Source organism: Falco peregrinus, chromosome 10 (genome assembly GCF_023634155.1).
Source record: "Falco peregrinus isolate bFalPer1 chromosome 10, bFalPer1.pri, whole genome shotgun sequence".
Taxonomy (NCBI): domain Eukaryota; kingdom Metazoa; phylum Chordata; class Aves; order Falconiformes; family Falconidae; genus Falco; species Falco peregrinus.
Genome location: NC_073730.1, coordinates 5,112,708 through 5,128,653, shown reverse-complemented (window position 1 = coordinate 5,128,653; position 15,946 = coordinate 5,112,708). Strand labels below are relative to the sequence as shown.

At 41.0% G+C, this 15,946-nt stretch overlaps 1 protein-coding gene across 5 annotated transcripts in view; it reads left to right on the top strand.

The window, feature by feature from the left end:
* DHX9 (DExH-box helicase 9) overlaps positions 1 to 15,946 on the top strand; it is a 51,660-nt gene that overhangs the window by 13,507 nt on the left and 22,207 nt on the right. For 3 of the 5 annotated variants that reach the window (XM_055815380.1, XM_027778569.2, XM_055815383.1), the window contains 14 exons: positions 812 to 968; positions 1,546 to 1,646; positions 2,481 to 2,694; positions 2,899 to 2,993; positions 3,140 to 3,213; positions 3,873 to 4,025; positions 5,684 to 5,844; positions 7,806 to 7,917; positions 8,948 to 9,109; positions 9,256 to 9,383; positions 10,540 to 10,769; positions 13,035 to 13,150; positions 13,992 to 14,192; positions 15,105 to 15,566. In XM_055815380.1, the coding sequence (XP_055671355.1) occupies positions 812 to 968; positions 1,546 to 1,646; positions 2,481 to 2,694; positions 2,899 to 2,993; positions 3,140 to 3,213; positions 3,873 to 4,025; positions 5,684 to 5,844; positions 7,806 to 7,917; positions 8,948 to 9,109; positions 9,256 to 9,383; positions 10,540 to 10,769; positions 13,035 to 13,150; positions 13,992 to 14,192; positions 15,105 to 15,375 (2,175 nt within the window). In that variant the 3' untranslated portion in view covers positions 15,376 to 15,566. Of the gene's footprint in view, positions 1 to 811; positions 969 to 1,545; positions 1,647 to 2,480; positions 2,695 to 2,898; positions 2,994 to 3,139; positions 3,214 to 3,872; positions 4,026 to 5,683; positions 5,845 to 7,805; positions 7,918 to 8,947; positions 9,110 to 9,255; positions 9,384 to 10,539; positions 10,770 to 13,034; positions 13,151 to 13,991; positions 14,193 to 15,104; positions 15,567 to 15,946 lie in introns of those variants that run through there. The other 2 variants (XM_055815382.1, XM_055815384.1) reach the window with 2 other exon arrangements.

Below are 15,946 nucleotides of genomic sequence, written 5' to 3'. Positions count from 1 at the left end.
TGATTTTGACATGAAGAAAAAAGCCATAAGTTGACAATAGAATTAGGGGAGGGATTATATATAATTTAAGAAATGAGAAACCTTTTCTGTCCCTTTGATTCTTCTGTATAGTTTTCAGCTTTGCCACACCAAGTGCGGCAGAGAATGAGTGAGAGAGTGAGAGAAACCACTGAGTTCTGACATGATGTTTAAGCTTGTTTTGACAGAATTTGGGGACTCATTTGGATGGAATTGCAATGCAGATACTTCTGGTGCATCTCTTCATTTATTAGGTTTATATTAATGATGTAAAATATAAGTTTTGAAATTTTGACTGAGGTTAGAATTTTATCTGTTGAACTAAGGGCCTGCCTAGCTGCATGGCAAAACTAAGTAAATGTCATGTTCAAATAGAACTATAAAACTTTGCAATAAAACTGCAGCTAGTCATTCCTATTAATTTTATGAACTATAGCTACTTAATGTGTAAACCAAGTTTAAAAGTACCTTAAGTTGTAATGTATTGTTAGGAAGGAAGCAAACCATTTTTGAATGCATTTCTTTAGTTTGTTTCATTCTGATAAAAGAATAACCCTCCTTTACACTGGAAATCCTAAAATTCACTTATCCCAGGAATTGCTGTATTTTCTAAATAAAGCACTGACAACTTGTTTCTGTTTATAGAACATTTTTGTGATACTTGTTACTTCTCTTGTCCCGAAAAGTTCCTGTTCAGTGAACGTGTATGTCTGTAATTCCTTCTGGTCTCTTGGGAAGACACTGTTTTGTATGGGTGGGAAATTAATGGTGTGTTTATTCTCTTTATATGCAGACTGACTTTCTTTTGGTGGTGTTGAGAGATGTAGTTCAGGCATATCCTGAAATCAGGGTTATCCTCATGTCTGCCACCATCGATACTAATATGTTTTGTGAATACTTCTTCAACTGTCCTATCGTTGAGGTCTTCGGTAGAACCTTTCCTGTCCAAGGTAAATCATTAGTTGCACTTTCAGGAACTGCTTTAGTTTTTATTTTTTCGGTTATATGCTTCAGGATTATGGGACAGCAAGATATAAATTTATTTTGTATTGTCACGTCTTACAGATGTGGCTCACAAACCATTTTGTAGCACCATTTGGTTTAAAAACACCAGCAAACAAATAATACTACCACCACTACACCACCCACCACCCCCCAAAATAAAAAAAATCACATCTCTGCCCCCTCAAAGGACCAGAGACATGGTAATATCAAGCTATGGTGTTTCAGATCAGTTGTCTGTGATATTGGGGGTAATGGAAATAGCTTTAAATCAGCCAGTATTTAAAAAAAAAGGTAAAAAAATATGTGGAAGTATACTGAATAGAGGAATAATCATTGGGATAATGTGGGAATAATTCTCATCCCCTAGTGTACAGCCAAGAAGTTTTCTCCAAGCTTGGCCTCATACTTAGAAACATCACAATTATATCAGGAGAATCTCGAGAGAAGATGAAAAGAGTTATGTTCCATTACACAGGCTTTTAGTGGTCAGTCTTGATAACCAGTGGTTGTCTGTCCTTGCAGATTATTTTCTGGAAGATTGCATTCAGATGACTCAATTCATTCCTCCACCAAAGGAAAAGAAGAAGAAAGAGAAGGATGAGGAAAGCGCTGACGATGATGATGTATGTTTGACTTTTTTAATACGAAAAATTAAACAAGTGCCAGTTAGGACTCTAGCTCAAGTGTAATTTTTCTGGCATTGTTGAATTTCAACATCTTTAGCAGCTTTTGTATTTTTAATATCCAAGATTGCTGTTAACTTCAGAAATGGAATTGAATTTTCTCATTGCCCCTGTAAACTGAAGATTTTTTTTTTTTTTAAAGCTAAAATTCTCATGTTTTGTCAGTTTGCTTCTCTCTAAAGATAAACTTGGAATGCTTTTAAATGTGAAAAGATTGGTGACCTTGGAAGAAGAAATAGATACAGAAATATGAGCTTGGTGATATCTTTTCAAGGTGAAAATTTAGATTCTGTCCCTTCTTTTGCTTCTTTCCTTGCAGTTAATAGTGTTTACATCCGTTGTCAAGAATCTATCACTTTCATGATACCGCTCTTAATTTGTAGGTCTGAAACTATTGTTTAAGTAAGTTATTTGAAATTTTAAAAAATGACCAGTTTTTAATGAGAAAAGCATTTTCTTCTCCTTTTTATGATGTTATCCCCATTCACCTGAACAGAAGCTACATTAATTTGATGCTTTACTGGTGCAGATTTGTATTGAGCTGTAACTCAGTGCAATGGATTCATAGTTCAGTTTTTATATTAGAAAGCTGGGGGGCAGAACCTGAACTGCTTATTGCAAGTGTTTCTGTGAGCTGTGCCCAGGATGGTCTTCCCTATCAGCTACCCATGTATTTCATTTTCTTATTTGCCTGGCCAGCCAGTCTCCACATAAATTAATTTATATGACTTCTTCTGTGTCTTTTTTTTTTTGTTTGGTTTTTGATTTTTGTAGGCCAATTGCAACCTTATTTGCAGTGATGAATATGGCCCAGAAACAAAGCACTCCATGGCTCAGCTGAATGAGAAAGAAACTTCTTTTGAACTCATTGAGGCCCTGCTAATTTATATCAAGACTCTGAACATCCCGGGAGCTGTACTTGTTTTCTTGCCTGGCTGGAACTTGATATATACAATGCAGAAGCATCTAGAAAAGAATCCACACTTTGGTACAAGCAACTGTGTTCTATTATATTTCATCTTTTCCAAAGGAAACTATTGACTGTGTAAAGAGGAGACTTGGATGAGTGGCTTAGGGAGCTGAATTAATTTGTCATGAGAACGCATGGATAGAAATTTGTATTTGTATTGTGCAAAGAAGAAATGAGATTCACATAGTAGTAGTTACCAACCTTCTTGTATTTATGTTGTAGGAGGCCGCCAGTATAGAATTTTACCTCTGCATTCGCAAATTCCTTTGGAGGAACAACGTCGAGTGTTTGATCCTGTGCCTCCTGGAGTAACGAAAGTATGACAGCCTTCTCTGTGTGGAGTTCTGTTGTGCTTTTGTGGAATGTATTGCTGACTTGTATAAGTTATGTATTTGATCTTGCAGTCCATCCTTAACTTTTTCAGACCAAATATATTTCACTATGCATTTCCTGTTTTTTGTAGGTTATTTTATCTACCAGTATTGCTGAGACTAGCATTACCATCAACGATGTGGTCTATGTTATAGACTCCTGCAAGTGAGTTCATGAAGCAGCTTTTTGTTGTGTAAATCCTGTTCTTTGGAATGCAAAAAGGGTTTCTGAACACATAGAACTGCCTTGTGTTCCCATAGTCGCAGAGCTGAGTTTAAGGGCTTTAACTCACTCAAGACAAATTTACATTGTCTTTAGCTGTTCAGCAGGGTTATAAACCACACTGGCATTTCAGTGGGCTGGTTTCAGTCGGCTGCATTCACGCTGGCACTATTCATGTGAGGTGTCACTGGGTCTCCATGCGTATTTGAAATATGTTATCTGCCAAATGAGTATTACAAATGCTCAGTGTATAGCTGATGGGAAAGAGGAAGATTTTTGTAGACTGTTACAGATCCTGTGTTGCTATGCATGTTCTCTGAGCAGATTACACATAGGGATCTCATTAATTGCATAAGAATTTTAAGCTTTTGAGACAACTGTGAAAACTTCATTCTGCGTATAGCTTGGGGCGCTGCTTTATAAAGAGTATGATACTTTAGCTTCCAGATAGATGCCTAACTAGCCAAATCTTAGCTAGTCAAACAGGGGTGGTTTGCTTCTTAAAAGCAGTGTGGCTGCAGGGAATAAAATAAGAACTGATTTGGCAGGACTTAAGATGAAGAACATCTGATCTTAAGTGTTGGGTTTTTTTCCTGTAACAGACAAAAAGTGAAGCTTTTTACCACTCATAATAACATGACAAACTATGCCACAGTCTGGGCATCAAAAACTAATTTGGAGCAGCGGAAAGGAAGAGCTGGACGTGTGCGTGCTGGATTTTGTTTCCATTTGTGCAGCAGAGCTCGCTTTGAAAGGTGAGGCTGTGCTCTTTAGAAATAACCTCAGAGATTTCTCCCAGAACTGTTCTGTGCTACTTCTGATCAAACTGGGGAAATAATTTTAGAAAGCACAGAGAGTAGGTGCATGAACTTTGTTCACACTGGAATATCTCCATTCTTTTGCTTAAAAAAAAATTACATGTTTATATGCTTTTATTCATAGCATGAGATGGATAAATAGTTCATGATTTTATTAGTAAGCACTTCACTGCAACCTACAGAACCTCTTGGGAGAAAAACAATGCTGCTGGGGGACGGAGGTAAGGCAGAAAAAAGCTTTGTAATGAGGGTAAGGCTCTAGTCTGCCTTTAAATATTGTTGGCACCTGGCATCTTCACCCAACAGGCAATTTTGTCATGAAAGTAGTAAAAAGCAGGGAATACAGATGTTACTTTTCCCTCCATCCCCATTCTGTGGCCAGAAAGGCCCTTCACGCTGCCCTAGCACCTTCCCTGCTGCTGCAACTTTTGACCTCTTCTAGCTGCCAAGCTTTTTCTCAGTTACTAGAGCCATGGAAATCTTTTTGCTGGTTGCAGAAGTCTACACAGCTGTTACGCTCAGTGTTTGATCTCTCCCATGAAAGTTTCAGTGCCCCTTTCTCAGATGGCTGTTAGAGCTTAGCTATGTTTTGATGTTCAACTTTTTGTAACCTCTGAAAGCATCAATTGATCAAAAACTTTCCTTAAATCACTCAAATTTATTTTTGTGTTCTTTCTAGTACAGTGGAGTGATTTTAATGAAGAATTTCTGACAGTGAACCAATTTTAGGCTACTGCAGTAATCATGGGACTTCATGACTTTAAGGTTACCTTCCTTCAAAAAATATAAACCCAAAACATAAGCTCTGTGGTGCCTAGGAAAGAAAAATTGTTTGTCACTGGTGCAGATAATCCTTTGAGAGATACTGTCTAAATCTGGTGCCAGCTGAATCTGGAAATCTGTTTGAGGTGTTTTGAAACCTTTTCTGGCTGTCTGTTGCTCAGCGCAGTCATTCCTAGGAGTTCGTATTTCAACCAACAAGCTAAAGGATCACTAATGATACTGTGCTGAAGTTTTAAGAGCTCTGTTTCCATCGAGTCTTTTTCCTAGCAGAAAAACACCTTTGGAAAGCATCCAGGAAAAATACTTCATCTTCTTAGTGATCAAAGCAGAAATGCGCAGAAGTTGGGTGGTTTGGAGTTGATAGAAGGACAAGCGGAGAAGTGCTTTTACATAAGGCAGACTGAAAGCAGGTTGTCTCAGGAGTGGAAAACCTTCCTTAGCAAAGTAGGAGATGACTGTAAGGGGACAAGTGTGGGGCTGGACACAGCCATGCTGTGAATCTGGCTTCAGCCGTGCAAACTTTGTACGTGCTCAGCTTATGCTAGAAACTACACCAGGTAGTGATGACGCAAGGGCTATACCCTCTGTGCATTTCCAGCGTAAATTTACCCAGAGATGAGAATTGAGAAGCATGAAAGGTAGATACTGGTAGAAGAGCCTAAATTACAGGAGCACAGTGAGAGCTGATGGGTGGGCTGGGAGGCTGTATTTGCTTTGGAGGGTGGTAGTTTTTGCTGATGGAATGACCCATGCTGGTGATCAAAGCCTATGTTCAGAAAAACGTGAGCTTTTTTGTTCTTTTCTCATTCCAGACTTCAGACTCATAGGACACCTGAAATGTTTCGAACACCACTTCATGAAATTGCTTTGAGCATCAAGTTGCTGCGGCTGGGAGGAATTGGTCAGTTTTTGGCCAAAGCAATAGAACCACCACCTCTGGATGCAGTGATTGAAGCAGAACGCACGCTAAGAGGTACCATTGTCCACAAAATTGTATTTAATTGAGCTGACTCCAAGTGATTTCCCGTGTATAATGATCACTTATGAACCTGCTTTAACATCTCTGGTTAGATTGTTTGTGTAGTAGCATGCTGTCTGAAACAGCAAGGTGTTTCCTGGATGCATCGTGTGGGTGGCAGTGTCTTTTGCAGCTGAAGAAATACTTAAATTCCCAAGTGGAGTGTCATTCCTTTAAGAAACTTGAGCCTTCAAACTTAAGGCTTGTTTTGTTATTTTACCAGTAACTTATGTTAGCTTCCAGCTTCCTGTTTTCCAGCTGTGGCACTGCTGTGTATGACAGACTCAGTTTAGTGCCTAAGGCGCTTAAAAAACTACTATAGAAGTACTGAGAAAGAGAGGTTAGTAGTTTATTGTATGATTACTGCTTTGTACAGTTTGCTGACCCAAGATCTCAGTATTTTGTCAAGCAATTAAATCTTCAGCTTATAAATATGCAAATGTCAGTATCCCTGTAAAACAGGAGAAACTGAGGTGGGGGTTAAGCTGTCTCCCCAGTTTCTTCAAGGAACTAACCAGAATATGAGTAAAACGAAGCAGGGAGGAACCCTGAATTCATGCTTTAGATTTGAAGCAGTGATCTCAAACTTCAACATGCTTTGTAAATGTCACTAAATAAGCACCTAACATTTTTAAGAACTGAAATAATCTATTTAATTGTTGATCTTATGAAAAAATGTGTGAGGAGTCTAGATTGCTTGTATATAGAAGGGAGACCAGAATGAAGAACATAGCTAGGGATACATATTAAAGTTTAATGACTTTCTGATCTAAAAAATATTAGTGTGTTTCTTGCACTTCAGATAAGAAATGCAAAACCAGGGAAAAAGGCAAATGTTTTCAGCTTTGACGCCAAATAGACCTTTCTGTATGTGCCTCCATTTCCTGGATGACCTGTGATTTTTTTGCAGTGCATGTATAGTACTAGCGTGTTTTTAGGATGATGAGACATGCTGTTCTTCAAAATATTCCCTAGGCTTTTCAGTTCAGTAGATACCAAGAAAAATGTAGCTAAGGAATCCTTTTTTTTATTCATTTTTCCTTTTAATTGCTGAGGCTGCAAGGTTTTTTTTGGTGGTTTTTTTTTTTTGTTTTGTGTAAAGCTTTTAGCTGTGCTGAAGTTTCCCAAAGTAATCTGTAAATGGAGTACATGAACTATGAGTTTGCATTTTTAATTTATATCTTAAAAGGGTTTTTAAAGATCACACTTGTGTTGGTTTTTCTTGTGCAAACTTAAGAGTTTTAGGAAGTGTAGTTTAATGGTTATGGCCAAATGGCTAGAAAGATAAGGAGACTCATGAAATCCTTCAGTCTGTCAAACAGCCACAGAAACTTGTTTGACTTTGTTATTGACAGTGGTTAATAGCTTTGAGGATGAGCTCAGGTGATAATTTTTAGGTAATGGAAGGAGACAAGGGCAGGCAAAGCCTCGTGGAAGAGAGAGTGTAGTGTTCTCTTTTTGATGAACAGAGGGTTCTGTGATTTGGTAATTGCAATGAAGACTACAATTGGCTGAGGTAGGGCTGCTTTGATTTTCTTGGGACAGGAATTAGTTTAGGTTAATTGGATCAAATACAGGGACTTGAAAAAGTTTAATAGTGTAACAGTGGTTTGTACAGAAGCAAACTAAAAAGAAATGGAAAAATATGTATGTGACTTAAATAGCAACTATTTTGATTGTGGAGGAGGTATAAAACATCGGTAAATCTGAAGTAAAATTGTCATTGAAGCAGAGCATGCACTAAGGTATTGTTTGTAGGACCAGTTTTGAAAATCAGGTTGGCAATATTGTGAACAACATTAAACTTAAATATAGGTGGGCTTCTGTTTAAACACAATTATTAAAATTCTGAATTTTTTATCTAAGGATTTCTGGGATTAGGTAACCATCTTTGATAATAAGAGATCTTGTTTCAGAGCTTGATGCCCTGGATTCCAATGATGAGTTGACACCTCTTGGAAGAATTCTAGCTAAGCTTCCCATTGAGCCTCGTCTTGGCAAGATGATGATAATGGGCTGTATTTTTTAGTAAGTTTAACAGTCCCCTTGGTCTTTTTCTTCTATCTTATTTCTCTGAGTTCCTGAGCCTCTAGATGTGCACTGTACAAGAGAAAAAACAATACATCTAGATGGGTTGGAAGGCACCTTAAGGTTCACCTAGTTCCAACCCCTGACCATGAGCAGGGACGCCTTCCACTAGACCAGGTTGCTCCAAGCCCCATCCAACCTGGCCTTGAACACTTCCAGGGATAGGGCGTCCACAGCTTCACCAGGCAACCTGTTCCAGTGCCTCACAACCCTCACAGTAAAGAATTTCTTCCTAATATCTAATCTAAATTATCCCTTGCCCTATCGCTACAGGCCCTTGTATAAAGTCTGTCTCCATCTTTCTCAGAAGCCCCCTTTAGGCACCAGCAGGTTGCTATACGGTCTTCCCGGAGCCATCTCTTCTCCAGGCTGAACAACCCCAGCTCTCTCAACATGTCTTTATAGGGGAAGTGCTCCAGCCCTCTGGTTGCCTTTGTGATGAAGATACTAGACCTGCGGACAGGAAACTAAATGTTCATGAGAGCAGAGGATAAATAACTAACAGTACAGGGAATAGAGTAGTCACAAAAGTCAGAATTAACTGCAAGGGACCAGTAGAGGCTGAATGCTTAAGAGTTAAGAGTGGGGCTCTAAATACTGAAGTATAGCAGTGAGCTAGAGGTGGGGAGATGTGAAATTTGACACCTAGATAAGAAGAAAAATGAATCACACGTTTTACTTTAGCAGAAGTAAAGATATGTTGTTTGTAATTGTGATGGCTCTTCACCATGATGTATGCATGGGGGGAAGGGGAGGGAAGATAAAAGGATTTGTGTGTAAGTACTGGAATTGGAGCTAATTTAACATCCACTTCCAGGGAAGTGTTTCTGTGAAGAACTCTGGTAGGTAAGGGCCACATTACTAAGGTCTCTAGCAAAGATGTTGTTACTAGTATCAACAGCCTATAACAGCTGCTGGCAGAAATACTGTGAATAAACTCGATCCTGATACCTTTTGTGGTTTCTTTCAGTGTGGGAGATGCTATTTGTACCATCTCTGCAGCCACCTGTTTCCCTGAACCTTTCATCAGTGAAGGCAAACGCCTGGGTTATATCCATAGGAATTTTGCTGGGAACAGGTTTTCAGATCATGTTGCTTTGCTCTCCGTCTTCCAAGCCTGGAATGATGCAAGGTATATTGTCTTGGCACAAAATTTGATGAGAAGTTAAGGGTAATGCAGGGTGAGCAGTTTTGTGACCAGACTAGATTAAGTCAATGGATGCTTTGGCTGTCACACTTTTCTTGAACAGACTTCTAATTCACTCTGTTATTTTTTAGAATGGGTGGCGAAGAAGCAGAAAAAAGATTTTGTGAACGCAGAAGACTCAGCATGGCTACTCTTAGAATGACTTGGGAAGCAAAGGTCCAGCTAAAAGATATACTTGTTAATTCTGGCTTCCCTGAAGGTGATCCTGCTTGGAAATTATAATTTAATGATTGCATTTTTTGTTCTGAGATGAGAGAAAAATAAACAAGATAATCTATCATGCGCACACAAGCACAGAGGCCTGTAGTGGATTTGCCATAAAGCTGTTCTGCTTTTACAGCTGTGTTCAGATGAAATTGTAGTGCTGTCTCATTCTCTCATAATTGTCTAAACCAGAGAAGTTGTGATGGCTGTGGTGCAACACGGGGAGATTTTGGAGGCTGCAGGATTAAAAATCCATTCAGCAATTGTCCTTAGAGAGTTTACATTCCTGATTTTCTTTCTCCTTCACTTGTTGCATCTCCAAAATGTGCTGTGCTGTGCTTCCCCGCTCCTTTTCATCCTTTTCTCCTTGGGGAGAAGCCGGTGTGATCTAAACAGTGAGCTATGTGCCCTGTGATTTTCTGGGTTTGTGCTACAGGAGGGATGTGCAGTAGTGTGGCATAATAGTCAATTTTCGAAGTGTCCTGGTTTCAACTGGGATAGGCTTAGTTTCTGGCTGGGGTTAAACCATGACACTAAGGAAAAAGAAAATGCTTGAAGTTAACCAGGTTCTGAATTTGCTTGATGTTCCTGAGAAGCTTGCTCAGTTAAATAGCATGGCTGGCTGGATTCAGCAGATATTCATCTCCCTCCTCGCTCTTTTTTTTTTTTTTTTTTTTTTAAATTCCTTTAATTTTTTTTTCTCCTCATGCTGCTAGGATCATTGTTGCATTTATCCTTAACTTTATTTCTGGGCAAGATGACCTGAAAACAAGCCACCAGAGTCTCTGGGGAGGTTTGTAACAAATAAACTAAGGAAAACATCCATTCTGACCTCCCTCAAAAGATCTGTCTCCAAAACAGATGATGGTAAACACATTGTGGTACAGCAATCAAACCCCTCTCTCCCTGTTTTTGAAGAGCTTGGGAGAGAAAAATACCTCTTTGTAGTAGTATTTTTCAGCTTTTTGCTCTTCGTGAATAAATTGAATGTAGAACTGAAATGCTTTGAGTGCAGAGGTCATTTGAGAAAAGATGCACATCTACCAGTTGATTGAATCAGAAAATACATTGATCCAGGATCCTAACCAGTTCTGCTGTGCTGTCCTACGTGACTTGTGGATGCAAGCCAGTCTTCTGTTCTCTGTCAACAGAATGTTTGATGACTCAACCGTTTAACAACACTGGACCAGATAATAATCTGGATGTTGTAATCTCCCTGCTTGCTTTTGGGGTCTACCCCAATGTCTGCTACCACAAGGAGAAGAGAAAAATTCTTACCACTGAGGGGCACAATGCGCTCATCCACAAGTCATCTGTCAACTGCCCTTTCAGCAGCCAGGACATTAAGTATCCATCGCCCTTCTTTGTTTTTGGAGAAAAGGTAAAGCCTTTTGAATTTGTTCTTGATCACATGCGGCCAAGTTGTCTAAGAGGCTCTTTTTGGTAAACAAGTCATATGAAAAAAACCCTAAACTGTACAATATTTAGCTTGGGGTTTGGGTTTTGTTTGTTGGTGGGTTTGTTTTTTTGGTGTTTCTCTCCCTGCCCCCTCCCCCCAAAGTGTACCTTATGAGGTCATGGTGTCACTCAGCCTTCCAGTAACTTCCAGTCTCTAGAAGTAGAGCTGCGTAGAAAGTTCTTGTGAGTGTTGTGGAAACAGCCAGTTCCTAGACAAAGATCTAAATTATTCTCTTCTTTAAGAGATAGCTTCAGGAGCTCTTCCATACTAATTAGGCACTAGAGAATTTTTGCCCTTAGCACTTCTGCTACTTATGAATCCAGAGAGAAAACAGGAACATGTAACATGTCAGTGAAGTGCTTCCTTTTTGGCATGTAGGTAATTGGTCATCTCTTGAGGACAACTCCCATTTCCCAAGCACCTCATAAAACCCCCGAGATGCTTTCGCCAGGGTCTCCATGACCTTTTCCTCCATCCCGTTAATTCCGTGTACTCACCACATACCGTACACGTACACTTAAGCTCCTGGGTGCTCTCCTGTGCTCCAGTGATAGCCATAATGAATTCAGCTGCTCCTGCTCGCCCTTCTTTCAAGGAGCAAATGAAGGTGATGCCTTTGTGTAGGATGCACAGGAGGTGGTCCTGGGGCTGCCAGCCTGCTTGTGCTGCCTGTGCACATTTACTCTGGCACAGCGATGGGGAGGCCCTGAAGTGCTCTGTCACCTGTTGTCAAAACCAGCTGTGCGCAATAGGAGTTCCTCCTGCCTGGGAGGTGCTGTAAAGATGTTTTTGCGAATAAGCATCAAAATAGCAAAGTATCTTGCTGTAAGGAGAGCCTCTTAAGATCTTACAGCAGAGTGATGCTGTAGGGTTTTTTATTCAGCTTGTCTACACTGGGCCGTTCAGAATTACGGTTTATTTATTCTGATTTTTATATCCTCAGTCCTTTTTGCTGACACGCAGCTTATTTTAGTAATGGCAGATAAACCATTTCACTGGTTATAAATGGAATTTTGATTCCTTTGGGCACTGGCTGAGGGCTCAGCTTGATACTTTGGATTTCCACATACATAGTTCAGAGTTGTGGTGAGATTTTGCCTCTTCTTCACCCCTGATGTCAGGATGTCTTGACCATCTCTTTCAAGTGAGGTTTTCTAAAAACACCAAAAGACTTTTGAACTTAAAAAGCTGTGCTTTATTAAATCAAAGTGCAGATGGAAAACTAAGAGTAGCTAAGATGGTGGTTTAATTGTGGCTACGACAGTGCCTGGGGGAGGCTGGGGTGAAGGAGGGATTTCTGTGCAGTGCTCTCCTAGCCATTATGTACCTGCTAAAAGAAAGTTTCTTTCTGAGGTCTGGTCATCTGTTTCTTGCTGCGTTTGGCAATATCCCTCTGACCTGCAAGTTCAATGCTCCTTGCACTGGCCATTTTTCTGCCACAATTTCTATTCTGGAATTTTCTCTCTTTTCAGCATGTGTGGTAACTTCCAGGCAGGAGCAAATCTCTCTGAGGATAAACAAATACAACAGATTCTGCCCATTGTGCTCCTGTGTAAAAGAAAGGAGGGAGAGAGGCAATGTCAGGGTGGGAGGCTGAAATTCTAAGTCCTGCTCTTCAGTTCCTTTTTAAAACGAAGGGCAGTAACCCATGTAGTCAGTGCTGTTATCTCTGGCTCTGGTCAGACGGCTTGATATGGTCCAAATGCTCATTTCAAGTACAAGCTTAAGGTCTCGTTTCTGGAAAATGACAAAGCAGGCTGGTTGCATGGATGTGCAGCTACTTCAGAATTTGCATGTGTAGGACCTGCAGAAGCAGGAAGATAATTCAGCTATGCCTTGGTCATTTTTAGGTGGCAAAGCATGAGATGGCCCTTGAAAAATGTCAGCTGCATAATTGCAGATATGCACTCATGGAAAAATGAATACTTTTAAGTGGCAGGTAGTTTTTTGGTGGTGGAGGTTGTTGTTTTGTTTTTTTTTCACACCAACCAGTACTGAATCCCTGCCTAGCATTCAATTTTGTGTCTATGTGTGCTCTTGTAATTCCCTAACATTATGCCTAGATTTTTATGTGGGGTGTTTGGTTGTTGGGTTATTTTTCCACAAAATTCTCTGGTTTCAGTGACCAGAGAAGGGTGTAGGGATCTGTTTTCTATTTCAAGGATCATATTCCTCTTCCACCTGCAGATTCGAACACGAGCCATCTCTGCCAAAGCAATGACCTTGGTGAGCCCGCTGCAGCTGCTTTTCTTTGCCTCCAAGGAAGTCTGGTCGGATGGAGAGCTCATTCTGGTAGATGACTGGTATGGGCCTCCTTGGTGCTTGTAATGTTCAGGTCTATGAAAGAGCACAGGCTGAGGGGGAGCGGCTGCTAATACAGACCTAAACCTCCCTAGCACAGGGACCCTAGAGCAAGCAGGTTGATTGTGAAGGTGTTACCTTTGTTTCCTGTGGGGAAGAGAGAGGTTTATATTAGCAGCACTGTCATCCAGATTGTCTGCTTAAATCGAAAACATGGTGCCAGGCAGTTTCCATAAAAACTGCTGTTTTTTTCCCCTTTAACTGGAATGTGAATCAGAATTATTATGTATTTTGGGCCTCCTCTTCAGACAGAGGCTGAGGAAGCCTTGTTTTTAAGTCTCGGAAACACAGCCTGAGGAGAGAAATGGTTGCCTCTAGCAGCATACTTTTTATGGCCGTGACCAAATACCATCTGGATGTTGTCTTCCCCCCTGCTGCTCCCCAGTCAGTAAAATGAAGGTGAAGAATTGCTTAAGCTTAATTCGCTAATAACTTTGAGGGTGGCCTGGAGTTTTCAAAATCTTGAGGAGCCTCATGGTTTTATTTACTGGTTTTTTATTGTTCTGTTTTGACGCTAGGGGTTATGTATTGGATCTGAGTATGTTACATCTGAAGAGCAGATTTAAGCAGAAGGATAGTTATGCTTTAACAATGCTAAATTTTAGGGATCTTTCCAATTTGCTTCCTGAATTTCATGCCTCTTCGTTGATGAATTAAAATTGCAAAGATGAGAATATAATGTCTGGCTCAGTGTGTGCAGCACTCAATGGAAAGATGAATGAACATCTTTTGAAACAGGTTCTCTCCTAGGAGCGGTAATACATCTAATACACTTTGCTCTAGGATCAAGCTGAAGATGCCACACAATGTGGCTGCCTGCATCACTGCTCTGCGTGCTGCGATGGAGGCTCTGGTTGTGGAAGTGACTAAAGATCCTGAGACTGTTCGAATGCTGGATCCAGCACATGAGCGAATGTTGAATGTGATCCGTCAGATCTCCAGGCCGTCAGCCGCGGGCATCACTCTGATGGCTGCCAGTGCAAGGTTAGCTGGGCTCCGTGGGCTTGTGCAGGCTGAGCTCTGGGGTGAGGAGCGCTCGCCACCTCTTGCCCCCAGGGACATCACAGAACCCAAACAGAGTAGGTCCGAGCTGTCAGCTCCACTGCTCACTCCCTGCACAGTGGCTGCAGAAGTCTGTAGCTCAAATAACCTGGAGAGTCTTGTCCCATGTGGTCAGGAGCTTCAGGCTTTCACTTCAAAGTCAATAGTCTTAGTGTATGTAAAACTGTCATGTTCGAAGTCTGATGCAGGCAGGTCACTACCTGTTTCCACAGGAAGGACAAGTGACTCTCAGGAATAAAAGCTGTCATTGCCTCTTCCAAAACACAATGACTTTTAAAGAAAAGACAATCCACATTTATTTTGGGCGAACCTATTCATCTTTGCCTCTGGAATTAAAACGATTATTTGGATGTGCTTGCACCCCTCTTGCCCCTTGTTTTCATGTCTTGCTTCTGAAACAAAGAAAAAACACCGGTGAGCTGTTAGTAATTTAAGGAACAAACCAAAACCCAGCTTCGATGTATGGTTCACTGTGTCTTGTGAGGAGCTAAGTAAATATCACTGTGCTCATGTAAACAGGAACAGGGGTCCCTATGTGTTTGTGTGAGCTGCAGAAGTGGGATTGAGGGGAAAACTTTCTAGGTGTAGTCCTGTCGGAAATTTAGAGGAGGGACTGCTTATGTGGCAGGGCAGGCCACCAGCTTTTCTTTACTGCAGTGGAAAAGATGCAAAAGTACAACTGGAATTCAAACATTGTATTTTGTTAACAGAAAATAGAGGCATCTTAACAGAGTGTCTTGGCAATTGATTGTTCCTGTAATATTTTAAAAACTGGAATCTGTAAGATTGCATGGAGTATGGATATATCTCAAGTATCATGTTTCTCTTTGCCAGGTTCGGGGATGGTCCTCGCCCCCCCAAAATGGCTCGCTATGGCAGTGGAGGTGGTCTCAGAGGCTGGGGAGGCTACTCGCGTGGCTCCGGCTACAGAGGTAGAGGGTACAGTGGCTACAGCTACCCTGGCAGGTGCTCAGGGGGAAGGGGATACCAAGGTAGCCTGCGGGGAGGCTACGGAGGTGGGGGTGGCTATCGAGGAGGAGGCTATCGAGGAGCCAGTGGTGGCTTCAGAGGAGGCTGTGGGGATCTGGGGAGGGGTGGGTGGTAGGGAAATTCACCGAGGTCTTTCCACTTTGGCAAAAGTGCATTTCTCTCCCGAATTCCTTTCATGCTGTTACCAGTTTGTCGTTTCAGTTCCTTAGGACAAGTACAGCTCTGTAATATGTATCATGCCTTTAGAGAATTTACTGCAAGTTGTATGATTTTAGTCTTAATAAAGAGTTTGTTTTTAAAGACTTACTTTCGATACATTTAATTTTGCATTTGGATTTAGATTCAGATTTTGAAGCAGTCTGTTGTTAGTTTTGTTTGTAGGAGGGATAAGGCACTCTGAGGAAACTTTTCAGTGTCTAAAATCATCCTCTGCCAAACAAATTCCGAATTACAGAACTTGGGCTCAGTGGGGATTTTTCTTTGTTGTCTAATAAACTGCACAAATAGGCCTTGCTGCTGTGGTTTTCTGTCTGTGCCAGGCAGCACTTGGTTCCTTCGCAGCCAGCCGCTGGCCTGCTGCGTGCTGTGTTACACTTCATGGCGCAGCAGATGATGAGCTCTTTTGCTGATCCAGATAACGCAGGAACACGGAATACCTTTTTCAGGACTGATGTGATGCTTCTTGT